This window comes from Sturnira hondurensis, unplaced genomic scaffold, assembly GCF_014824575.4.
Source record: "Sturnira hondurensis isolate 20B ecotype Veracruz unplaced genomic scaffold, ASM1482457v3 Scaffold0022707, whole genome shotgun sequence".
In the NCBI taxonomy this organism is placed as follows: Eukaryota; Metazoa; Chordata; class Mammalia; order Chiroptera; family Phyllostomidae; genus Sturnira; species Sturnira hondurensis.
This window is the reverse complement of record NW_028095338.1, coordinates 2,210,843-2,238,821: the sequence shown is the minus strand read 5'-3', so window position 1 is coordinate 2,238,821 and position 27,979 is coordinate 2,210,843. Positions and strand designations below refer to the sequence as shown.

The following is a 27,979-nucleotide window of genomic DNA, read 5'->3' as shown; positions in this document are numbered from 1 at the left end:
TCTAGGTTGCTTCCAACTCTTGGCTACTGTAAATTGTGCTGCTATGAACATTGGGGTGTATATGTTCTTTGGGATTGGTGTTTTAGGGTTCTTAGGATACAATCCTAGCAGTGGAATTGCTGGGTCAAAAGGCCCAGGAAGAATTAACATCATCAAAATGTCCATACTACCCAAAGCAATTTATAGATTCAATGCAATACCTATTAAAGTACCAATGGCATACTTCACAGACATAGAACAAACACTTCAAAAATTTATATGGAACCATAAATGATCCTGAATAGCAGCTGCAATGTTGAGAAAGAAGAACAAAGTAGGAGGGATCACAATACCTGATATCAAACTGTATTATAAGGCCACTGTAATCAAAACAGCCTGGTACTGGCATAAAAACACATAGACCAATGGAACAGAATAGAGAGCCCAGAAATAAACCTAAGTCTCTATAGTCAATTAATATTCGACAAAGGGGGCAGTAACATAAAATGGGGTAAAGATAGCCTCTTCAGCAAATGGTATTGGAAGAACTGGACAGCTATGTGCAAAAAAATGAAACTTGAGCACCAACTTACACCATACACCAAAATAAATTCAAGGTGGATAAAAGACTTAAATATAAGCCGTGACACCATTAAAGTCCTAGGGGAGAACATTGGCAGGAAAATATCAGATATTTCACGCAGCAACATTTTTGCTGATATGTCCCCTAGAGCAAGGAATATAAAGGAAAGAATAAACAAATGGGATCTCATCAAAATAAAAAGCTTCTGCGCAGCTAAAGAAAACAGTATTAAAATAAAAAGACAACCAACTGTACGGGAAAACATATTTGCCAGTGATACCTCAGACAAAGGTTTAATCTCCAAAATATACAAAGAACTCACATGACTTCACTCTAAGAAGACAACTACCCAATTAAAAAATGGGGAAAGGACTTGAACAGACACTTCTCCAAGGAGGACATACAAAGGATCCAGAGACACATGAAAAGATGCTCAGTATGGGTAGCTATCAGAGAGATGCAAATTAAAACCACAATGAGATACCACTTTACACCGGTGAGAATGGCTATCGTAAACAAAGCAATAAACAACAAATGTTGGAGAGGGTGTGAGGAAACGGGGACTCTAGTCCACTGTTGGTGGGATTGCAGACTGGTACAACCATTATGGAAAACAGTGTGGAATTTTCTCAGAAAACTAAAATTGGACAAGTGTGCTTTCAAAAGATTTTTACAAACTTTGGTCTAGTCCTCAGCATTCTCAAACAATCATTTGTTGTCTGTGGTGCATTATAATGCACACAATATAAGAAATATTTCAGCCAAGGATACTATTGATGGCACTAATTATTAATAATGATAACAATAAAACTTCTTACCTACCAGATACATATATAAATGGATATTCTCAATACAGCCCCCAAAATGTTGGTTTCCAAAAGGAAGAACATCTACTTTTTTTAAATGCTCATTTTTTTTTCTGGCACTCTAAATGTACAAAATTCCACCAACTGCAATTCTCTCATATGTTAGCCTGAATGTATATTTATATTTTATTCTTGGTACTTTAGTCTTCTAATTTTAGTTCATAACATGCAGGGTAATTCCAACAGAAATTATATATGTAGAGATGCTGTCTTTGATGGCCTGTATGCTTTATTTTGCCTGCATTTTCATTCCATTTTGTGTATTACATTTTCTCCCTTTTTTTCCTACCCTTTTCCTCTCCTTGTCCCATTCCATGACCCACTAATCAATCACTCTTCCTTCCCACCTCTTAGCCCAACTTGCTGCAAAAAAAAAAAAAAATAGTAGCAAACCTTGCAACTCAGAGTATGGTCTTCAGAGCAGCAGGTTATCAGAAATGCAAAACCCCAGTCTTCATTCTGACCACTGAATCAGAATTAGCACTATAAAATGCAGTTGAATGCACATTCAAGTTTGAGGAGCAATGTATAAATATTTTCATGTGATATGTTTCCATAACATTATCATAGCATAAACCATTAACTACAATTATATCTCTCTCCTATTCCTTGTCTATCCATTTAGAATGCAAGCTTTTGAGGTCAGGCAGTAAGTTCTTTTTCTTTGCTTCTGGTATATACAGTAGGGCCCTTCACAGAGTAGATGCTTAATATTTGCATAAGTAGAATAAGATGATATGATGTATTTGTATGTATAATAGATTCAATTATTTGTTGTTTGATTCAATAATTGAATAAACTCATGCCTCACTTGCTTTCTTGGAGGCAGGGAAGGAAGGACTTGTCTCTCCTGGACAGTGGTTTATTCCCTCTAACACTCCTGCCTGACTGTGTTAAGGAAGTACATCTGTACTTCAATCAGTATGACCCTAAAGCCGGGAACTCAATAATGCTAGAGAAAATCACCTTGGCTTAGCAAATACTAAGCTTGCCTCTTGCTCTTTCTACTACGAAGAAAAGTACACATTTTTTTGTGTACTTTTTCTCAGGGTTGTTAAGGCAATATTAGCATTACCCATGTCATTGAAAGCTATTTCCTGCAACTGGATATATGAAACACTGAGATTTAGAAATTGCAAGGCCAGTGAAAGAAACAAACCCTGGTTATATCCTCCATGAAGTTTAACACGAGTCATAATAATCCTTTTCAACAGATTGTCTAGAATGAAATAAAATCTACTGAATAGGACTGCAAACAAAAACTGACCATTAAACTTTCAATTATGTCATTTACTGAATGACATTGTAAAGTTGATAATTTGTATTGTTATATTTTTTAATCTAGGCTACAAGAAAAATTTGTGTATGAACCGATCAATCCAACTTTGAATGTTTAGTTATACACAGGACACAGAGCTCATGAATAGAGGAATGACTGTGTGTTGCTTTAAAAATTATTCCATTGAAACACCTAAGGCATGATAGTGCACACTCGACACAGGCACATTCAACAATCTACAGTTTCTTTGTGTTAGTATTTTCTTAAAATGAAGAAAGAAGCATAGATTGATCTGAATACTGATTTGTAAAATATATAGTTGAACAGTGTTCCAAATGAGGTTGTAATAGCATAACACATTTTTGTTACATTAGCTGAATAGATAACCACACATAGAATGGAATATGATAGCTATAAAAAATGAAATCTTATCCTCTTACAGCATGGATGGACACAGAGGGAATTATGCTAAGTGAAATACGGAGAAGGGCAGATACTACATGAATTCACTTATATGTGGAATCTAAAGGACAAAATAAACAAACAAAAGAGACATACTTATAGATACAGAGGTCAGACAGACACCAGAGGGGAGGGGGCTGGGGGCTGGATGAAACAGGAGAAGGGATTAAGAAGTATAGATTGGTAGTTACAAAATAGTCATGGGGATGTAAAGCAAAGCATAGGGAACACAGTCAACAATATTGTAATAACATATTGTAATATGTACGGTGCCAGGTGGGTACTGGAAATGTTGGGGAAGATACTTTGTGAGGTATATGACTGTCTAACTGCTATGCTGTACACCTGAAACCAATACAAAATAATGTTAAATATAAACCGTAATTAAAAATACATTAAAAAAACAATATTAAAAATCAAAGACTCACCAAAATAGAAAAGCATATATATGTATGTGTGGCTATATCTACATGTATATGTATACACACATATATGTAAGTGTACATATATATATTCATACACTGTGCACATATGAATATATGAGACAAGAAAAATATTACCATTATCTTAACAGTAATTATTTATGAGGAGTAGAAAATAATATTTATTTTAAGAATTTTCTTCCTCATTCATTTTATATACACCAGACTTTCAACAACTCACAAATGTTATTTTTCTAATCAGTCAGACAAAAATGAACATCATCAAGAAACTATCATTTTTATTGCATGGGAGGATAGCAGCAATTCCATTTTCATAATCGAATTTATGTATCTTTATTTACATAATATTTATTATGTATAACAGAATACACAAAGAAAAAGAAAAAAATTAAATCACCTATAAATAATTCTACTTCTTAGAGATAACCATAACTAACTTTTTGATATATATTCTCCTAGGATTTGTTTGAGGAATGCAAACACATTTTATGAAAAAATTAAAATGAGACCATATTAAATATATTTACACTATTAGGTACAACAATAATACTTTATATTCCAATGGCTTTTTGCAATCAAGATTTTCACATACATTACTTTACTTTGAACATACAAGTAAAACTATAATCCCTGTTCAATGCTGGAATACTTAATTTCTGTCATTCATTTAAAACTATTTATAGATAGTTTTCAAATTCTGAGTCAGAAAATATTCCTTCCCCATATATTGTTCAGCTAAATAAGATCTTTTGTTTCTCACCCTGGCTGGTGTAGCTCAGTGGATTGAGCGCGGGCCTGCAAACCAAAGGATCGTGGTTCAATTCCTAGTCGGGGCACATGCCTGGGTTGCAGGCCAGTTCCCAGCAGGGGATGCACGAGAGGCAACCATACATTGATTTTTTTCTCCCTCTCTCCTTCCCTTCCCCTCTAAAGGTAAATAAATAAAAATCTTTATAAAAAGGCAGGAGATTTAAAAAAAGATCTTTTATTTCTCTTCTAATAAGTTTTAAAAATGTGAAGACAACACAGTACTTTGCATCAAATAGGGTTAAAAAACAAAAACCTACAATTAACTCAGGAATAAAGTAACAAAGCCATCCATAATAAAATCAACAGCAAAATCTTAAGTTTTGCAAAAGAAATGATGAGGATCTTCTGGTTCTCAAGGAGAAAATAAAATTTCAATGTTGTTTAGAAAATGATTTGAGTGTATTTTTCTTCTAATTAAACTTTAAGTACTTTAGTTTGACATTAGCTTATATATGCATATCTTCTGCATGTGTGCATGTGTAGTGTGTGTATCTGCTATATGCTGAATAAGAGTATTCTTATGTTAAGTGTTCTTAATACCATATATTAGTTGTTAAGATAACGACCATGGTGATGACCAGATGTTTGGGTTGGTCTTCTCAGAAGTGGGCCTTAAATGTAAAATGTTAAATATAAGAAGAAAGAAAGAGAACATTTGAATCTTTAGAACCATGAGATTGAGGAATGGACTATTTTGTTTACTGTTGAACAAATGATTGGAGCTCAATATTTATTTGTAAAATGAAGGAGTGAATATATTATATTTGGAAATGTTTGAAGAGATGAGACTAGGGGAATCTGCTTAAGAGTGGAAAAGTCCCACCCTCTCTTCGCAAAGGATCTATCTGTAATTCTCTTCCCTTTGAGATTCAGGGACCCATCCACATTTATGACAATTTCAGTGTTTCTGTGTTAGTATCGTCTTTGGTGTGGGCATGTCCACATAGCTACAGAGCCTATTGCAGGCTTCAGGAGATTACAGAGGGCTAAGGACAGGGAAGCAAGAAAAAGGCATGCGTGTCTAACCCGACCTTCTCAGTGGCTCAGCAGAGAAGCTCACCGGGCTGTGGACTACCCAGACGTGCAGAAGGACTCAGTGGCTAAAGGGAAAGGAGGGAAGGCACTAGAAGGACAAACAGGATCCTAGAAAGACAGATCATAAAAAGAGAGGAAAGCACAGACTTTTATAATGTCTAAATGCTAAGCCCCTGCCCTTGGAAAGAGTAAGTAAAACAAGCTGCACATTTGTGTTACCTAAGTTTAAGTAAAAATAGAATTGCTGTTTTTATTCCCATGAATGAATAATTAAATTAGATAATAAAATCATAAATGAAAGTGACTTAAGAATATTAACTTCACATCAAATTCCATGTCCTTGCCACTGGACTTGAGTTTCCTTTCCATCCTTGGTGAGTGACTGTGTTATCTTAGCCAGTGATTCTAACTCTGACCTTTCTCTTTGCAATGCAGCAGGGTCAGCTGCAAGTTACTGTTTTTTAGTGAAGATGTCTTCTAGCTTAACTAGTAAGTAGAAGATGTTTTCACTTCTAGTAAGTGAAAGGGAAGCTATTATCAATTGATTACCTAAAAGGAAAATAAATGTAAACAGACATCTGTTCTAACACCAATGACCAAGATTTTACAAACAAACTTCCTCAGGAATACTAACAGATAACAACTACTGAGCCTTCACTATGGGTTAAGCACTGCCCTTAGTGCTTTGCATGTACTCAGAGACGATGCAACTCCATGAGGTAGGTGATAATATTATCTTCACCTTACAGATTCATCTTTCATTCTTGAACAAATACTTATGAAGTGCCATCTATGAACCAAGCGTTGAACAGGACGCTGAGGTAAGCCTTTCTTCCCAGGATTTATAATCTCACGGGGTGGAAGCAAACATTTCACAAGTCCACTGCCCGGTGGAGCTGGGAAGTACTGGCAATGAATTAAAGCTAGGAAGGCTGATGGGTAGTTCAAGGAGATGGGGTGGGGTTGCTGTTTTAAACGAGGAAAATAAGACTGAGTAGTAGATTAACTCTCCTAAGGTTGTAGAACCATTGCTGAAGTCAAAGAGGAACTAGCAAGGCAGACTTCAGAGACCCTCCTCACTACACTATCCCGTTTCCGCAGCCTCAGTTCAATCCACGCTTGTGACAGTCAGTCGTCACAGAGTTGATATGATAGAAACAAAGACACAAAATTTTCAGAGCATTTAAAAACAACATATGTCCTAAAACTCCAGTGGAAATGGCTAAGGCATTAATTCTTATAACAACAACCTAAGATTATGTTCCTTTTGACATTAAATTGATGACCTAGTTAGGATTACTAATTTACACCAAAATGGCCATTTATGTGTGTGTTTTTTTACCATTCCTGTTGCTCACTGAATTATCTCATGAGAATGTTTTATTCCACAGAGAATTTCCAGGGGTGTTTGTATGTTGTTGGACTGACTTGCAGCCGGAGAAAGCGACTTGTACAGCATCAGACACTCGGAGCTGCTAGCAGTAGTGACAGTTCTCCTCCGTCTAAACTGGATTTGAAGGAGTAAATGCGTTTCTGTTTTTTTCCTTCCAATATCTTCATTCTTTACAGGTATCTAGGAGTAGATCCTGAACTTCAATGGCAGACTTAATTTGGTTTTTTTTTTAAATGTTCGCCAGCATTTTAGACATTTTAAATAGTAATCAACATCTTAAACTGATTTAGCTAAGAATATATTTATAGAATATCAAGGACTTAGTATCTAAGGATTTTACCTTCCAAGTTATATAAATAAAAACGTCAGTGTTGTATGTATGTAAAATTTGAGGGATGAGTTACAGTTTTTGGTTTCCTATTTTCATGTGTCTAAACAACGTATCTTTGAAATTGCTTGCTTCAAATTAGGAGCATCCTTTTAAAGAATATTTTCATTTCCTCTCACTTTCTCAGGAACATCATATGCGTATGTAAGTATAACCTTCTCTTATCTTGAATAAAAACTGTAGAAACTGAATCTACTCACCTTTGAGGCAGAAAGAGGTTGTGTTTTTGTCTCAGCTATTCAGGGAGATACATGAAGATGAGAAAGGCAATTAAGCTTAGGAAAACTTTCCTTCCGGTTTACCTTGTTCATAGGTCCCTAAGTCTGTTTGTTGGGATAAAAATAATAGATAATGTGTGCTGAGTTTGGATTAAGTCTCAAACACCCTAGACAGAGGTTCATCTACATAATTATATTTAGTCCTCACAATTATACATACTATTATTTTTCTGATTTTACTGAGGAAGCACTGAGTTTTGAAAGTTTTTGAAAATTGTCGTAGTTCACAGAGCTGAACTCGAATCCAGGACTAACTGATACAAAACCCTTGAAGGTAAAAGAGCCTCGGCTTTTTCACATCTTGCCTCACCCACAAGCGGAAGTGCTGTTAAGAGTGAAGAAGAGCCCACATGGCCCACTTTGCTTCATCTCTGACAATGGTGTACTTCCACCGTGGCCATTCTGATCTCCTAGTCTCTGAACATGACCATCTTCTTTCATGCTATTGTGAAGGATTCAGAAGTAGCCATGGCAGGGCCACCTGGCTGGGTGGCTCAGTTGGTTAGAATGTTTTCCTGATACACTAAGTTTGCAGGTCTAATCCTTGGTCAGGGCACATATAAGAAGCAACCAATTAATGCATAAATCAGTGGAACAACAAATTGATGTCTCTCCCTCTCTCTCTCCCCCACTTCCTTTCATGCTCTAAAACCAATAAATCAAAAAAAGAAATACCCAGCCCTGGTAAGTGTAGCTCAGTGGATTGAGCACAGGCCTACAAACCAAAGGATCGTGGTTCAATTCCCAGTCAGGGCACAGGCCTGGGTTGCAGGCCAGTTCCCAGCAGGGGACGCACGAGAGGCAACCATACCTTGATATTTCTCTCCCTCTCTCCTTCCCTTCCCCTCTAAAGATAAATAAACAAAATCTTTTAAAAAAGAATAGCCAAAGTAAATAAAATCAATGAATCACTGACATAGTAATTGCTAAAAATGTACTGTGCACTCACCAAAAAGACAGTTTGCAAACTAGGAGCACTCAAATCCAAAAGTGGAATAAGGCTCAGAGATATACCATAGAAAGCAGCTTATATAGTAAGAAAGTGATGTTTTCATGGTAATTGTTAATTAAGCCAATTAATAACTAAACTGGTTTTGTCTGCTCTTCAAGGTTAGTCTGAGCTTGCTTTTGGTTTGAACGCTTTCATGTATGCTCTTTTCTTTTTGCCTGTTGCCCACGGTCCCATTTGTTGTCCTAATTTTGAACATTCCCATCAATGGTTGCTCCCAGTGTGAGACCATTCCAGCTTCCCCACAGTCACAGCTCCCTGGATACACTGTACTTCTTCAGAAAGAGTCGCATGAATCATATTATTTGCATACTATTGATTTTCCTGTTTCTTTCATTGGATAGTGAGCTCTTGATAACAGCAGCTGATGATCCGTATTTCCTTCCTTCCAAGTACTTACAAAGGCCTGCCACACAGCAGAAGCTCAATAAATGTCAGTCGGCTGAAACAATTACTTAGTGGAAAAGCAACCAAGCCAAAAGAGAAAATATGTATTTCAAAGGAAGGTGATTGTTCCTTATAGCCAATATACCTATTTCAAAGGAAAATTACACAAAGTTGAGCAGTGAGGAAAAACGAATTATACAGACATAGCACTAAGTAGCATGGGAAGTGGAAAAACATGTTAGCCAGAAAATACGCATTTTCTGGTTATGGGAAAAGTAGTCTTAATATTTAAGTGAGTTTCAGGATTATGAAAGAAAAGTATTCCTAATATCTAAATGTAAAAATTAAGAGGAGACATTATGAAATACTCGATTCTAATGTTTCAATTAACAATGAGAAAATACAGATATCAAAAGACTAATATAAAGAAAGCATATAAATTCATGAAGATCATTGATCTTTGGTATAACTAATATGCTGATAAAAAGGGCATTGGGGTATCATTGCATGTTATTAAATCAAGGTTAATATGATAGAATATTTATCTTAAAAAGTATAAAATAGCCCTGGCTGGTGTGGCTCAGTAGATTGACTGCAGGCCTGCGAACCACACAATCGCAGTTCGATTCCCAGTCAGGGCACATGCCTGGGTTGCAGGCCAGTTCCCAGCAGGGTACTCAAGAGAGGCAACCATACATTGATATTTCTCTCCATGTCTCCTTCTCTTCCTCTCTAAAGATAAATAAATGAAATCTTTTAAAAAAGTATAAAATAGAAAAGAGATATTAACAAGGAAATTTGAAAAAAATCTGCTATAATGAAATGAGACCAATGAGAGAGATGACTACTTTTAAAACAGGAAAAGCAGATAATAATTTTAGCTTGTAATTTTGAAATATGATGCCTAAAAAGATGAAGAACACAGTTTGGTTAAAATAGAAAATGTTTCCAATTGAAAATTTAGAAACTCATTTAACTTATAAATGTTAAGTATTGCCATACGACTCCAGATAGGAAGCTTTCTAAAGATGATCCAGCTCACGAGACAGACAACTGAAATGGAAAGACTATATAATATTGTGTTCAAATGAAATATATTGCAAGCTTGCAAGTGTAAATTAAGACACAGAGCCTAAAACATAAAATATGTTAAATTGCAACCCTCCTGTCCAACCCTCCTAGAATGTAGGGGTGCATTATGAAAGAAAGCTTAGAATCTCCCCACAGCCAAACATAGATGACAGGCGGGCATGGGGTTCACTGCCCATGACAGCATCAGTCTCAGCACAGCTTCTGCCAGTCACTGCCACCTGATGTTTTCATCCCAGATGCTGAAATCTCGAGTGGTTCGGAACACACTGATTAGATTTAAGTATGTATATGCCTAAAAACCTAAAATTGGTCTGGTACTCTCAAAGCACCCTAACAACATTTTTCAGATCAAACAGTTAGTTTGTCCAGCTGTGTGTTTATTTGAAATGTGGATGCTGAAGGATCTGATCTACATCCTGGCTCTGTGGTTTTCTAGTTTCCTGCCCTCTTATTTTTACTTAAAAATCAGCCCTGGCTGGTGTAGCTCAGTGGGTTGAGCGCAAACCTGTGAACCAGACGATCATGGTTCAATTCCCAGTCAGGGTACATTCCTGGGTTGCAGGCCAGTTCCCAGCAGAGGACACATGAGAAGCAACCATACATTGATATCTCTCTTCCTCTCTCTTTCTCTTCCCCTCTAAAGAAAAGTAAATGAAATCTTAAAAAAACATTAAAAAAAATCAGAGTGGTACTAGTATCTGAACCTCATTGTTTTTGTGAGGGTTAAATTTAAAATGTGTGTAAAGTTCTTATACCAATGCTTGGCTCATAGATATTCATAAGTGAATGTTAGAAAGAATGTTAATGTTAGGAATAAAGGAATGGGTCAACCATGAACAAATAATGGAAGAGAAGTAACACATTTGATTGCAGAAGCACCGCAGCATTTGGGAACTGGACTTGGCGGGGGGAGCTTGGGCTGTGACTCCGCCTGGCTTTTCCCAGGTTGCTCCCCAGGTGTGATACTATGGGTCCTGAACAAACAATGTAGTGTCTTGGGGTTTCCATTACATCATTTGTCAAAGAAGAATGTTGGAGAAGATATTTGAGACGGCTTTTAACTCTAGAACTAGTCTGATTTATTTATAAAGAGAGTGTTTTAGAAATAATGCTTCATATAAAATACTAGAAAAATTGTCATTACAAATTTATATCTTCTTCCGTTTTTCATAATGGTTCATCTGTTTGTAGCTCATCTCTGAAACACTGCATTTTGCTTCTCCCTACATTTTAATTCTATGTAATTAAAATTATCTGTGCATCCATATATTAATGTTTTATTTCATTATTACGAACATTTGTTTCAAACCGGAATCCTTCATTAGAGTGCAACATTGATTTTGGGGATATTTTCATTTTCTCACGGAACAGTTATTAGTGTACCACGCCTGAGGCAAAGGCTAAATTTGACACCTTGGCCTATCATTTCAGATGCTTTACAAACGTTATTCCCACATTCATTCTAGTCTAGTCCTAACTTGCCACTCATGCTGAGCCTCTTCCTCTAATGTATTACGATATTGTTTTAAAATGGACCTATGTACATACATGTTTTGCAAGTATTCTGTTAACTTTTAAATAGCCTATATTTTATACTACAAGAATTTATCTTTGGAATGAATATGCTAAAAGGTTAATAGTGATTGACTCTGGATAGAGTCATGCTGAGTGACATTTTTTTTCCTACTTATATTTTCTGTACTTTTCAGATTTTTTACAGTGAACATTATACCTTTGTTATAATTAGAAAAAATAAATTTAAAAATTTTAAATATTTTGCTTTGGATTTTAAAGTTCTTATCTATAATTCAAAGTGGGTGTCATATATTTGTTGAAATTAAATAAAATATAAAATTAAATACTTGAAATTATACAGTAGCTTTTTAAAGAAGGAGAGTAGAAAGAAAATAATTGTATTACTTTTCTTAACTTCTGAACAGTTATGAAAGTCTGAGAAACAATGACAGATTAGACAAAACCCATAATTTCTCACATTTTAAAAGAATTTAAGAGAGTCATAAATAAAAGTATTATTGTGTATGGTCTAATCACTGTGACTAATGAAATGATAATTGAGAAAATCTCCCTAGCTTAAGAAGCTCCAGACTGGAGAAAGGGATATCAGGGAGTTGGGTGACATTCTACTTAGGCTGAAAAGTGCATGTTCTTCATTACCATAATTTCAGCTAAATCAAATTTTTGTTGAGTTACATGAATTAAAAAATGTTGAATAAAATCTAACTTTCATGAGAAGCTATTAAAGAGATTTATAAGCATTATTTGTATCTCTACAAATATTTGTATAGCATTATGATACTATTAGCAGTCCAAAACAATACATATACAGGATAAACTTAAGAAGAGGGATTATATTGACTTCTATCTGCCCCAATGTTTCTATGATAATTCAAACGAATATCATAATTGCAGAGTAAAGAATGCAACCATAAAAACTTAATGGGAAAAAATGGTTCCTGGGAGCACATGTAATTCCAACTCTGCTATCATATAATATATAAATGAGCATATTTTTTAGAAGTTCACTTCTCATTTTATAGAAATATTAAGATATTAGTAAAAGTAACTTGAAATATCTCAAAATTTAAGGTAAAAAATATATATTCTGTATGAGTATAAATGAACTCCCATTTGGTGGTATCATAAAATGTCTGATTTTTAAAATTTATTTTATTTCTCAACATGATTTAAATAGCCTGTTGTGTTTCTTGGTGAAGATTAAGTTAAAATATAAGAGCCTATCACTTTATTACCCATGTGAAATATAAAAACACCGTAAATCGGTGTTAGATACATCATTTTGCATCAAGCTGTTAGTCGAACTGATACGATCCTGTGTTTTACCTTCCAGCATAAACCTGAGTGTGGATGAGAAAATATTACTGATGTTAAGAAAATAAAAGTTTAGAGTGTCTGTCTAGGAAACTAATTACTAAAACTAGTAAATGGTTACCAGAGTAAGGAGTGTTTAAGTCAAGCACAGCTGGTATGTAAAATTCCCTGTCAATGGCTCAGTCATCACTGCAGGGTGGGGTTCAACAGACCTTAGATTAGAGGTGTGAAGCCCTGTGGATACTGAGTACCTCGGCACAGATTTCCGCACCAGGTCTCTGATTCAATGAGAGCCAGTAATAGTTTGCTCCTTTGCTGTATATGTAGTTTCTTCTCTTTAACACTAATCTTCAGAGAAACCTTACAACAGTGCTGTTAATACAGCATATGACCATTTTCCGTGTGAAATGAGTGGACACATGAAAAGGAAGACCGTCTTTAACAAAATAAAGAAAAATTGCCACGAGGAAGTGGTATTTTTGGACTAGCAAGTAATTACACAAGCTAGCTATTATGTAGTTAATAAAAAATGATCCTGAGCAATATGAGACAGTGTACCTTAGTTTTGATCCAAAAAGGGAAGTAATAGAATTCTAGAATAAGGCACTACTTCCATAGTATGATCATGGTGAAAACTACCTAGAGTAGTGTTCAAAATGCCATTATCAGCTCAACAAACAATATCCTGACCAAATGCTTTCATTTTTATTAGCAATAAATAACTTGTAACTATACTCTGATATCTAGAAGTAATAGCTATTAATAATTTTGGTGTTCTTTAGTTTTATCGCTCAATATGTATAATAATAATCCCCAAATGACATTAGGAAATAATACAAAAGAAAATAAAATAATGAAAAATTGAATTAAAAACATAAAGTGATTAATATAAAAAAGATAAAGTTCTTCAAAGAAAAGCTGAGTGTTTATCATAAGTTGTGGAACACACCTTGGAACCTTGGTTTCTGCAGCCTCCGCGGTAATTGAAGCTACATGATTAAATCATGGAAAGCCAGAGAAGCTCTCTGGGACAGAATAACCCCTTGTGTAAAGCCTCACATACCTGAACTCACACTTATAATCCAGACTTTTCAAGTAATATACTTTTCAAACAATTCATCCTTTTAATTGGAAATTTGAAGTTCTAATGAATGATTAGCTTTCTTAGAGAAAAGGGAAAAAGCAGATATTCAATCCGTGAATCTAAAAGTTGGCAGCTAATAATTTTTCAAACCTTAATTCTAAAAGTACAAAACAAGTTCTATGGCCTTTATTCTACATACCATGAGTTATCATTACACATTTACTATTCGAAGTGATTAATTATTGCCTAAATTAGAGAACAATCAATGTAGGTGTTTTAAATCATGCTAATTTTCTAAAATAGTTTGCATAGTATGTGGTTATGAGCAGCCTGTCTGATGCCCTGGAGCCCCTGAATTGACTCTGTAGGTGATGTAGGGCCCATAATTGAGTGTGTGTTTTAGTAAGTTGGAAAGGAAAGGGACGGGCGACCAGCAGTGAACTGTGAAAGGAAAAATGATGGGTGATCCAGGCTGATGGGGATGGAGAAGGGGAATGCAGACATATTTCTAAGGCAGAGAAATTCATTCAATGTGGGGGAGAGAGCAGTCTCCTTGACAGCACTAGGGTGATGGGGGTAGTGGTTGCAGTATTAACCACCATGCACTTGTGGTTAAAATAAATGTTAATTTTGTATAAGAAAACAAAATCAATAAGATACCACTATACAACCATTAGAATGACTGAAATGAAGAAGACTGGTCAAGTGTTGGTGAGGGTATTGAGCAAATGGAACTCTCACCACTGCTGGTGGAAATGTAGACTGGTATAACACCTTGGGAGAACAGTTTTGTAGTTTGTGGTACAGAGACTAATAACACTGAGCATCTTTTCTATGTGCTCATTTGGATATCATTTTTGGTGACATATCTGTTGAAATATTTTGCCTGGTTTTTTAAAATTGCTTTGTGTGTTTTCTTATTATTGAGTGAAGAGTTCTCTTCTTACTGTGATTACAAGCTCCTTAAGATTGATTTTTTACTGATTGTGTGCAAAATTTTCCTGCTTCTTTGGCTGGATAACTTTTGATGTGCTGTTTGACATTATGAACTTTACCTTCTTGGCTGCCATATTCCTACAGATATTTTTAGACTTGTTCTGGAATGCATTTATGCTACTTGAAAACATTTGACATTTTTCAAGTCTTGCTTTTAAATTTTTTATGTGTGGTCAGAACAGTGTTTAATCTAGGGCTAATTGCTCAGCTTATCTTCAGTAATGATGCAAATAGAAATTGAGGTTGTTTACTACCAACAAAGCTCACCAAAATGAATTTTTAAGATATACTTTATGGAGAAAGAAAATGATCTCAGGAAGAGAGTTAAGATCCAAGAAAAAATGGCATATAAAGAATGCTGTAAACATGTGGTTTAAAATAAACAAATAACGATTCTCTTAATATAAAAAAAACATGGAAAATGTCAGATAGAATAATTATCCTATAAAGTAGGAAAAATAGATAACCTGAGTTAAAGCATTATAAAGGGTCTTTATATTTTTTCAGAAGAAAGAAAAAAATTAAGTATAATTAATTACAGATTGTTAATAATACTAATTTAATGGCTAAATTAAGTATACATCTTATAATTTCTTTTTTAATTTTAATTTTTAAGGTTTTATTTATTTATTTTTAGAGGGGAAGGGAGGAAGGGGAAGGGAGGGAGAAAGAGAGGGAGAGAAACATTAATGTGTGGTTGCCTCTTATGTGGCGCCCCCACTGGGGACCTTGCCCCTGCAACCCAGGCATGTGCCCTGACTGGGAACTGAACTGGTGGTCCTTTGGTTCGCAGCCTGCACTCAGTCCACTGAACTACACCAGCCTGGGCCATCTTGTAATTTCTAGGATATCACTGAAAGAACAAAGTAGCATGCAAATGGAATGGGGAGGAACTCAGTCCAAAAAGAAGCAAAAAAAAAAGTTAAACAAAAAAGGAACAAAGAAGATGATAGAAAAGAGGAAGCAATAAGTAAGATGGCAGAACTGAATCTATATGCATCAAGTATTATAATCAATATATAATTAAATTACATGTTAAAAGATTAAATTTTTGACACTGAATTGAAAAAATCTAGCTATCTATATTTATAAATATATAAAGGTTAGCAAATACATAAGATATTTCTAAAGAAAAGAACATAAAACTATATACCATATAAATAACAAGCTTGATCTAATGGCCATAAATAACAACACACACCAAATGTGGAGATAAGTGTCTGTTCCAGAAAACATGCAATATTTTAAAAACCAGTCAAATAGAACTCAATAAATTTCAAACTATAAAAATAATATACATCACATTCTCTAGCTATACCACATAATTTAGAAATCAATGACTAAAAGAAAAATTAAAATTCACACTTCTGTTTATTTACGATATTTCTAAAGAAGAAGTCAAAATAAAATTAGAAAATATGTGGAACTAAATAATAATTTAAAAAGTTATAAGAACTTGTTTGATTTAGATGAAGAAGTATTTAGAAATTATACCTTTAAATATTTATTTAAGGTACATTTCTAAGAGTTAAGCATTTTAAAATTTCAAAAAAAGTAAAAGGAACTAAATTCAATATAATACAAAAATAAATGTAAAAAAATACAAAATAAAATATGTTTTAAAGATTCACATGGTTGTCCTTTGAAAGGACAAATGAAATTAACAAACTTCTAGAAAAATTAATTGATACAAAAAAGACACAATAGATTATCTTAGAAATAAAAAAGAAAACATAATTTCATATAAAGCAGATATAAAAAGTAAAGAAATGTTATAAACAATTTTATGTCAATAAATTTGAAAATAGTTAAAATCAACAAATTCCTAGAAAAACAAAACAACACAATGATTCAAATAGGAAACCTGAATGGTTCCAAATTCTTAAATGTATTCAACTTAAGTGCACAAAGAACAGTTCATTCACATGGAAAAAATAATCTGGAGCCCAACTCACATTGCACACAGAATTCATTCCAGATACATGTCATACTTTCGTGAGAAAAAGTTTCATATTTTAGAAGACATATTTTGACTTAAGAGAAGCAAAGATTTCTTAGAAAATATATATAAGTAGTAAACTAAAGGAAAAACACTGACATATGTGACTATATGAAGAGCTTCTCTTTATCAAAATTACAACTACAGCTATATTCCCTAATCCAGCATTTAATTTAATATTAAATATTCTGTGAAGTTCAAGTATTGTATAACTTTAGATTACATTAACCTGGAACAATCACTCATCCTTTCTTTTAATTTCTTGGCTTTAATATAGTTGAAGACTACAAAAATTATTTTGTGGAATCTAGTTTATGTTTGTCTGATATCCCCTTGTGATCAGATTAAGGTTGCGTATTTTTGGTAAGAATATCGCAGTAAACCTGTTCATTATTAAAACAGTGAAAAGCCCAACTGCATCAAAAAACATTTATAAATCTACAGTTAAAAACACAATTTATACTCTTCTGTTATTTTTTGAATGCTGGGAGTGCTAAAATGTTTTATTTAAAAAGTACTGGCATTTCACTTTTTAAAAAAGATTTTACTTATTTATCTCTAGAGAGGAAGAGAAGGAGAGAAATATCAATGTATGGTTGCCCCTCATGAGTCCCCTGCTGGGAACTGGCCTGCAACCCAGGCATGTGCCCTGACTGGGAATCGAACCATGATCGTGTGGTTTGCAGGGCCGTGCTCAATCCACTGAACTATACCAGCCAAGGCTGGCATTTTATTTTTTAACAGGAAATAATATAAAGGAACACTGTCAAAAATAATTACAAAAATGTAATGAGAGTCATAAGCAAACAATAATAACAGAATGAGAAATGAAGTAAATATTTTCTAAAAGGAAAGGATCTGAGATAAATTCACTAATAAGGTAGGGTTTTTTTAAAAAAAAATTTTATTTATTTATCTTTTTAGAGGGGAAGGGAAGGAGAGAGGAAAGAAACATCAATGTATGGTTGCTTCTCGTGCATCCCCTGCAGGGAACTGGCCCCTGCCAGAAACTGGCCTGCAACCCAGGCATGTGCCCTGACTGGGAATCAAACCGCGATCGTCTGGTTCGCAGGCCCGCACTCAATCCACTGAGCTACACCAGCCAGGGCAATAAGGTAGGTTTTTCAAGTGGACCTTAAAAGGTAGCTGGGATTTCGACTGGTAATACGGGTAGGGTACTCCAGATGGAGAGGGCAGCAAGAGAACAGTGGTATGAAGGTAGAAATAATTGGCTGGGTTTGTGCAACAGGAGGAGAGGGAATCACCCTCATGGGCAGCATGTGCCTGCCAATGACATAAACACCCATCTGGAGCCACACACTGGAGGAGCTGAAAGTTCAGGCGAAAATGATGGACTTGATTTGAAAGGCCTTGAGGCCTCACTGACCAGGGAACCCGAGTTCTTACACAGCTCTGATGGAGGAAAGAAAATTAAACGCTTCTATATAGTTTGTTTCTGATGTGTGGTGGTTGTTTTTCTTGTCTTGTTTTTCCAATAATTCTACTATTACACTGCTATTCTTTATTTTAGGCTTCTTCTTTAATGCTTAATGAAGCTAAAAATTTTAAATCCTTGGTTTGGTAATACAAAAACAAAGTTAAAACATTAAGGTTATTTATTAAAAAATTAGCAGTTTTCTGCCCTGGCTGGTATGGCTCAGTGGGTTGAGCGCGGGCCTGTGAACCACACGATCGTGGTTCGATTCCCAGTCAGGGCACATGCCTGGGTTGCAGGCCAGTTCCTGGCAGGGGACTCAAGGGAGGCAACCATACACTAATACTTCTCTCCTTCTCTCCTTTCCTTCCCCTCTAAAGATAAATAAATAAAAGCTAAAAAATGTTCTTTAAAAAAAATTAGCAGTTTTCCTACTATCATTACAGCTATAATTTGACAATAAAAATATGATAAATATAAAATATTGAAATATAAAATGAATATGAAATATAAACGTATTTTAATACAATTTTATTGTTTAAATACATATTTTATTTTACTGCATTTTCATGTAATGAAAATACAATAAAATAAAGCTTTGAGAGATCTGCAATTGTTGAGAGCAAACCAGGGCGCCTAAGAAGGGTCCAAAGGCAAAAGATATAAGAATAAAGAGCAGAGAGCATGGGAGGAAGAAGACCCAGTGACATGTCCTGATCACAGAAACTGTAAACTTTTTTTAAGGGGATGATTTATACACAATAAAGTACAGAGTGGTAACACTCAGAATTGCCAGTTGTTTCCACAGAAATTTGAGATCAGATTATTTGTATTACATACAAACAATACTGCATGAAACCTGCACGTGTGGAAAAACTCGTAGCAGAAAATGAGATAAAAATACAAAAAATAAAGAAACGAAAGACAGAAACTGAAAGAAATATGGTCAAAATGATTATACTACACAGAAAAAGGTGGGAAACACACACAGGTTTGTATTGGATTAATCCAAATTTGGGAATTGAAGAGGAAAAATTCAGTCTCAAAATTTCTTAAAAGAAAATAAAACCCTCAAAATAAAAAACAAAACTAATCAGATTAAACATGATTTACTGTATCATTTTATCTTTTTATAGCATTAAAAACTTCTCTCTGGAACCTTGATTAATTATAAAATATCTTTTTTCTTTCATTAAGTTTTATAATATGTTTTCTGATTTTTCTTCCTTATGTGTACATATTAGAACACTTAATTATTTCCATGATCACCTGGGCGTTGTATTGTTCTCTTTATCATGTCATGTTTCTTAATAATTAGTTCTCTTTCTCTTTTATATAATTTCTCTATGAGACAGAGGGAAAGTAGCACAAGGACAGTAAAAATTGAATTCCACATCTTTCACCCTATTTCACCCACCTTTGGAAAACAAGGTGTCAAAAATTCAATATGAAACAAAATAATTTAGCCAACTACTTAAGCTATTTATTAAAACACACTTATTATTGTGTAGACTATAGTAATTAGTACCGAGTTTGTCAAGGAACTCAATTCATACATACAAATCATTTTATGCATGGTTTGAAAACTGCTTACAGATCTACATTCTGATTGCATGCTTGTAGTTAAGAAAAATATATCATCTTTGAATGTGTTTTCCTATGCATGTTTTTGTGTTTTTCATTTGGTAGGCCCACCTAAGTTACTCTGAGAAATCACCATCTAAAATTCGAATATGGAAAGATATGTCTATGTCTATGTCTAACAATGTCTTCAAAATAAGCCTACTTTTCCATAAACGATAAGCTTATTTCTACTCAAATATGAATAGAAAAATAATTGAAAGATATAGCAGAATACCACTGACATAATGACCTAAACATACTCATTATACAATAAAACAACTAACACAACAGAGTTTTCTTTTTTGTCAATATTGTTATGTCATAGTGACAGCATAATTTAAGCAGCCAAATAGAAATGATGAGTGGGGAAAGTCATTCACAATTTCACCACCAATGTATAGCACCCCTCTGTCTTAGGGAAGAAAATGAGCACAATGACTCGTATTTTATGTGCATTTGATTATAATTTTTAATAGTTTCTAGTTGCAACATTTTTCCTTTTCAACAACAACAACAACAAAATACATACTTGGGGCATACCAAAAAAAAGAAGAAGAAGAAGTAACAAGAAACTTGAGGACTGTCAGTTTCAAAATTCTAATGTTCAGTCGACATTTCCTCTTTTTATTCCTGAAAATCATCCCAAACCATCGAGAATAAGAAACAATCATGCAAATGCCCTACTTATTAAAAATCGAAAACAGGGACATTCTAGAGGGCCAGACCATGGGATGGTGCCAAATCAGTGACGGTGTGCAAAGGACGTGCAGGAGGACATCGCGGAAAGGAACCTCGAAGAATTAATCTAGAAACTGTGGGTTTCTTTATTTTCATTCTTTATTGTTGTTCCCACCCTTGATCCTACCCCCCTTTGGTTTGTCCATGTGTCCATACATGTTCCTGAAAACCTTTTCCTCCTTTTCAAGAAGCACTAACAAAGACGCCTTCTTCTAAGGGTCGGAGCCATCCATTTTTAAATTGGAGACATGATGCAGCAGTTTCGGATAGAAGCATTTGTGAAAGCAATTTGGTTCCAAAAAGCAGAGAAAGTAGGGCTAAATGAGGAACTGTACAGAAAAGACACATTTGCAGAAAGCAATCTGCATCTGCGGAAACAGAGAAGTCCAGCCTTTCACGGCAGGGGGAAAAAACGGAACAGAACACACAACAAAAAACCCACATTGCCTATCATCATTGGCTAGAGCAAAAAAAGAAAATACAACCTCACTTTGTTCAGAGGTACAAAGGAAAAACTGGGCAACCATAGGATCTATACAAAGATACTACAAGATAAAGAGAAAGAGAAAATAAAAACCAATAGCATATCAGAAACACACACTGAAAGCATGTTGCCATAGAGAAGTGAAAAAAATATGACCAAACATTTTACCATGAATTTTTAAAATATACTAAACAACAACCACTGCTTTGAAGCAATCATATAGTGCAGAATACAGGGGGTTAAGGAGAGGTTAGCAAGACAAGAACGAGAGATGAACTGTAAACTTTCAATGCTCAACTAAATGGTCTAAGTGAAAAGAGTGAAAGTATCATGAAATGAGTGGGGGGAAGGAAGAACACTGAAAGAATAAGAAGATAGCAAAAAGTGAAGTGACAATTACAAACTAAATCATGGATATCAATAAGGAATCAAAATAAATCGGAGAGGAATTGTTGAATATATCACAAACAAAAGAAATCCAACCGATACATAAGAGCAATCTTGAATAACAAAATCACCATAAGAGAGAGCAAATATTAACGGCTATAAATCCAGAATTTGCTCCTGAAATAAAAGAAGACTTGAATCTACATCTTGAGGAGGCAGGAGGGGACTTATAAAAAAGTAGTCATGTCTCTGGGCAAAATAGTCCAGAATAGTCAGCACTAAGGTAACATTCTAGTGAAGTCACTAGACTTAAAATACAAATGAAGGATTCTTTAATTAGCCAGGCAAATAGGATCTCCCTAAATACTGAAATTCTAGAAGAAAGAAGAGCAACATTGTCCTCAGTGAAACTGTACTTCAAGAACAAGGCAACACACAAACACTTTTGAACATGCAAGGTTTCAGAAACACTGCTGCCAGGGGCCCTTCCACAGGAATCTCTGAGAGGTGACATCCAACAAAGAGATGTGTCAAAAATCACTACAAACTTGCCCTGGCTGGTGTAGCTCAGTGGATTGAGCTCGAGCCTGCAATCCACATGATTGCGGTTCGATTCCCAGTCAGGGCACATACCTGGGTTGCAGGCCAGTTCCCAGCAGGGGACTCACGAGAAGCAACCATACATTGATATTTCTCTCCTTCTCTCCTTCCCTTCCTCTCTAAACATAAATAAATAAAAAATTAAAAAAAATCACTACAAACTTGCCAACACTGTAAGATCCTTTTGGAGGCAAATCCTCCCCTAGTGAACAGCGGAGGCTCGCAAACCATTGTAGCTCTTCATGGCTTGACTGCGACCCCACGAGATGCTCTGATCCAGAGCCTCCCCGAGAAGCTGCTCCTAGATTCCTCAGCCATAGAGACTGTGATAGAACCAATGTTTGTTTTTTTAAGTTGCTAAATTTTAGGGTAACTTGTTAGACAACAGTACATAACTGAAACAAGGCTTTAAAAGCATTGAAGTTGAAGATGTCAGAATGCTGGAAGACAAAGAATTTTTAAGGACAGTTGTTGATGTGCTGTGAGTCCCACTGTCCCCCACAGTTAAGACTGAGGGGTACCACCATCCTCATGCATAATGATTGGGGCTTCCAGCAAATTATTTGGGATTGATATGTGTTCTCCAGATGTACAGAACTCCAAGACCCATGCTAGACCCATGTTTGGAAGTGATTAAAGACAAGAGGTGTGCATGTAGGGATGCCCCGAGTGCAGGGTGTGGTGGTTACACTGGCAATGGCTTGCATGTGCAGTTTGTCAGGGCAAGAGGCAAATGAAGAGTTTTGCTACAGTGGAATGCCATTTGTTGCTGGTGGGAGTGGGGATCTTACAGTATCCAAAGGGAAAAAAATATTCCATTTTTAAAAATTGGATTGTTTGCCTTCCTGGTGTTGAGTCATATAAACTCTGTGTATTTTGGAGATTAAACCTTTCTTTGATGTATCATTGGCAAATATTTTCTCCCAGGCAGTTAGTTCCATTTTTATTTTGGTGATGGTTTCTTTAGCTGTGCAGAAGCTTTTTAATTTAATGTAGTCCCATTTGTTTAGTTTTTCTTTCATTTTCCTTGCCCTGGGGATATAATGGATATGTAGGGGATATAATGGCAAAAATACTGCTATGCAAGATACCTGAAATCTTATGCCTATGTTCTCCTCTAGGGTTTTTATGGTGTTACAATTTATATTTAAGCCTTTTATCCATTTTGAGTTTATTCTGGTGTATGGTATAAGATCGTGGTCTAGTTTCATTTTTTTGCATGTACCATTTATTGAAGAGACTGTCTTTATTTCATTGTATGTTCTTGCCTCATTTATCAAAAATTAATTGACCATAAAGACATGGGTTTATTTCTCTTACACCCATGTCCTTATGGTTCATTAATTAAATATAACCAGAGACACTGAGATTAAGAACAATCAGGCAGTAACCAGAGGGTAGGTGGAAGGGGATACTGAGGGAAGGGTTTTCAGGAACAACTATAAAGGACGCATGGGCAAAACCAAGGCAGGCAGAAGCAGGGTAGGGAGGTGGGGATAGCTGGGGTAAATGCAGATGGAGGGGTAAATGCGGACAACTGTAATTGAACAACAATAAAACAATTTTTTGAAAAACACATGGGTTTATTTCTGGGCTCTCTATTCTGTTACATTGCTCTATGTGTCTGTTCTTATGCCAGTACTCAAATAGACACTTCTCTTTTGCTTTGCTGAATGACACCCAACAAACTGAGCCACTCGAATAGACACTTCTCAAAGGAGGACATACAGATGACCCATAGACATATGAAAACAATGCTCATCATAACTAGCCATTAGAGAGATGAAAAACCACATGAGATACCACTCACACTGGTCAGAATGGCCATCACTGATAAATAAACAGGCAATAAGTGCTGGTGACGGTGTAAATGAAAGGAAACCCTAGTGCACTGTTGGTGGGATTGCAGACTGGTACAGCCACTGTGGAAAACAGTATGGAATTTCCTAAAAAACTAAAAATGAAACTGCCTCTTTACCTAGCAAGTCCACTGCTGGGAATACACTCGAAGAATCCCAAAATACCAATTCAAAAGAATTTGTGTACCCTTATATTCCTAGCAGTGCTATTTACAATAGCCAAGATTTGCATACAGCCTAAGTGCCCATCAGTAGATGAGTGGATAAAAAAAACTGGTACATTTACAAAATGGAATAGGAATTCCTATCTTTTGTGACAGCATGGATGGAACTGGAGACTATTATGCTAAGTGAACTAGCCAGTTGGTAAAAGACAAATACCATATGATCTCATTTATAAGAGGAATCTAATTAACAAAATAAACTAATGAGCGAAATAGAACCAGAGGCAAAAAATCATGGAAGAGACTGGCAGACGTAAGAGGGGAGAAGGAGGTGGAAACTGATTGAAAGAAGGTGAAGGGATTAGTCAAAGAACATGTATGGAAGACCCATGGACATGCACAATGGTGTGGGGATTGACCATGAAAGTGGGGGTGGGCTGGGTGGAAGGGGGTAAAGGAGGAAGTTGGGACAGCTGTAATAGCATAAACAACAAAATATTTTTTTACAAGTAAAGGAAAAGATTTTTCTGAGACATGCACAGGAGGATGTGGCTCTGTGGTATGATTTACTGATGATGTACAATTAATGGGGATCCCCTCCTGGTTCCCTAATATCCCATCCCACCTATCTCACCATGAGAAAAGTCCATTCTTGTCTTTAATAGAGCCAGGACGAAGGCCACAGCCCCAAGTTTGTGCTCCACCTTAAAGTGTAGTCCCGCCTAGTATCTGGCTAGCTTAGTGTGTGTTTCCAGCTGTAATCCATTTCAGACTTCCTCCTTGAGCCTACATGTGAAGTTGCATGGCCATGAACTACGTGTCAGCTAGGATCACGTGGTCATGGAAAAAGGACAAGTAAAAGCACAGGATGAGTGTGGGTCACTCTGGCAAAAGAGAAAATTGACCCCCTGGCATTATATTAGTTTGGGTGTGGAATGGACCAGTAGCTTTCTCAGAATGACCAGTCAACTTCCCAAACTTTGGCATGCCTCTGGTGGGTTGACCTTCCAACCCATCCATCCTTTCCCCAGACTAGACTGACAGGACTCTCTGGTTCAGCACCTCTCCCTGTGCCACTTGAACTTCTATTGGCATGAGCCCGCTTCCCCCTGGTCCCACCTCGAACCAGGTACCAGAGGCTGGAGAGGGAGGATTGTTAATTCTGTTGGCAGAGAAATGCTGTAATCCCCTGGAATTTGAGGCTGTAGCTTCTGGCTGGTGGGCAGACAGGTTTATGCTTCCCTATCTCTTCAACTCAATGTCTAAGTTCCCTTTGTTCTCTTTCCTACCTCCAGCGACAGTTTTACAAACAGGCAGGGACCAGGTAAGAGAAAGAACCAGTCAGGGGATAGCTCAGAGACTTTGATCAAAAGAGACATGTGAGGGAGCCGGAGAAACCAACAGTACGCCCCTGTATAAGGTGGGCCACCGCAACTACATGGTGAGTGGAGAGGAAATATTCATCTCCATCAAGGAATTGCAGGTGGGACATGCTCAGTGAATGAGGGGATCACCAAACAACCCAGAAATATACCCCAAGAAAAATATACCCCAAGAGCTTACTATCTGATATCACCCCTGGAAAATAAAACCCCCACCTCTTCCCTGTAGGAGGAGAAACTACAGCTGGAACCCTGTGAAGCAAAATGCAGACGGACAAAAGCAGAGAAGGAACTGACCACAGTACCCCTTCCACATCAAGCCTCAAGCAGAAAAGAACAGGGAGGGAGGGAGGAGCTTTCACATTAGTAAGCACTGGACTTTTGACTATTACGTGGAACTGTAGTTAATTCATCAAGGAGTCTTCATGTGCTACTCTTTAACGGATATACGATTAAAACTAAATTTGTTATTGAAAATTAGTAAAAATAGCAGTATTTCATACCGGTAATAAATATCATACAGTTATCAATGCAACAAAAGCTTTGTAATTTTTACCCAGACCCCGAGACACTGGACAACTACCGAGTGGTCAAAGAATTACAGCAATAGTATTATCTCAAGTTAAGTAAGAAACCATTTTCCAGAACCAAACTCCTAAGTAGCAGTATAGCATAACATTTTTGTTTGACCAAGTGTGATCTCATGTAAGCTGCCCTAAGAAGTAGTTATGAACCATTTTTTAGAACAGCTGATGTCTTTGTTGGAATAGAGCTAAAAATTAAGAATATTTAGGAAAGTATAACATATTATAAAATAAATTTGCTTTTTATTTTTCTGTTTTCAGGAAAGTATAACATATTATAAAATAAATTTGCTTTTATTTTTCTGTTTTTATTGTAACATCAGATATCTATTCTTCAAAAAACGTCAGTGTTTTTAATTATAAGAAAAACCAAAAATATATAAATAAATAGATAAAGAAGATCTATAACACTACCTGTGAATAGGATGCTCTCAATTACAGAGATGTAATCTTCAGGTCCCTGCTCAGTTGAGATCTCCCACTTGCTTGCAGAGATGTTTAATAGTTTGTACAAGTGATCTGAACTCGTCACCCCACAGAGCAGGATGACCACACTTTCTGGTGAATTAAGTACCTTTTCCAGAAACTGACATTTATTTGGAGTGAGGTCTTCAAGCAGGCTACTTGATAATATCAAAAGTTTGCATTTATAAGAGTTTAAATTCAGCAGTTCCAAATCCTGCAGAGGGGAATTCTCCAGGTGGTGTAACAGGATTGTCTCCCTTTTCACGACGTGTGAGAAAACTTCCCTCAAGTACAGAGCCCATTCCTCAGCGTCTTCTTCATAGATCATTATGATGTCTTTTGTATTTTCTGGAAAAAATAAAAAAATGTATTTATTTCCTTATATTCAAAGTGCTAACAGAAGGTTAGATGGTTATTTCTCAAAAAATTTAATGTGCTGCTTGGGGAATGAATTAATTGGCTTATATCAGAGACTAATAATAAAATTCATACTATCCCCACCATGATCATATGGGATCAAAGTAATCCCTCAGGGGCAACACATTTCACGTACAAATGTGAGTCTAGGATGCTCAGCAGAAGTGAGAGGCCTGGGGGTAGAATGGTAAGAACATTGTTTGGGATTAGGCGTGCTGAGCTACTAGGCACGGCTCTGCCAGGGACCACAGTTTCACCTAGATTATGGTATTTAACTCCTCTGAGCCATGGCTCTTGTTTTTTAATTAAATGAAGGTTTGTAAAGAAAAAGGCCCTATCCAATGACTTGGATTATTCTGAGAAAAACGAGAGACCCTACATAAGAGAATTTCAAAGTCTTTCTTCCAAGTCAAGATGGGTACATAAAGACAGCTTATAAAATGTCCATGCCCAGAAAACCAACAAAATAAAAATTAAAAAAAGAAATTCAGTAGCAAAGTACAAATGAAGCAGTACTACCTCCTGTCATAAACTGAAAAGTTGATCCTGGTGACATAAATAGAAGGTTCTGGTGGGGAAGTGCTAACCCTAAACCTAGCTCCCACCTGGAAACCCTAGAACTAGTCCTGATGAAAACACTGGAGTCACCAAAACAGCCAGGCCTCCTCATTATGGAAAAGTACCTCCGAAGACGGATGCTTTCTATCTCAACTCACTGATTCCTACACAATGCTTAGCATAATTTCTGGAAGAGAAATTTGAAAGATATATTTACATACACAGAATGAGAAAAAATCTGGCAGAAAACACATGAGAAACACACACTAGTTGTGTATGAATCACCAATATACTTGTTATTCTCTATGTAGTATCTCAATCAGCCTGAATCCTAAGTAAATTCTTGTTGA

The 27,979-nt window shown here is 35.9% G+C and overlaps 1 protein-coding gene across 3 annotated transcripts in view; it reads right to left on the bottom strand.

Moving 5' to 3' along the window:
• Positions 1 to 27,979, bottom strand: part of BANK1 (B cell scaffold protein with ankyrin repeats 1) — a 298,123-nt gene that overhangs the window by 236,463 nt on the left and 33,681 nt on the right. For all 3 annotated transcript variants that reach the window (XM_037036243.1, XM_037036244.1, XM_037036245.1), the window contains exon 2: positions 26,604 to 27,002. In XM_037036243.1, the coding sequence (XP_036892138.1) occupies positions 26,604 to 27,002 (399 nt within the window). The remainder of the gene's footprint in view (positions 1 to 26,603; positions 27,003 to 27,979) is intronic.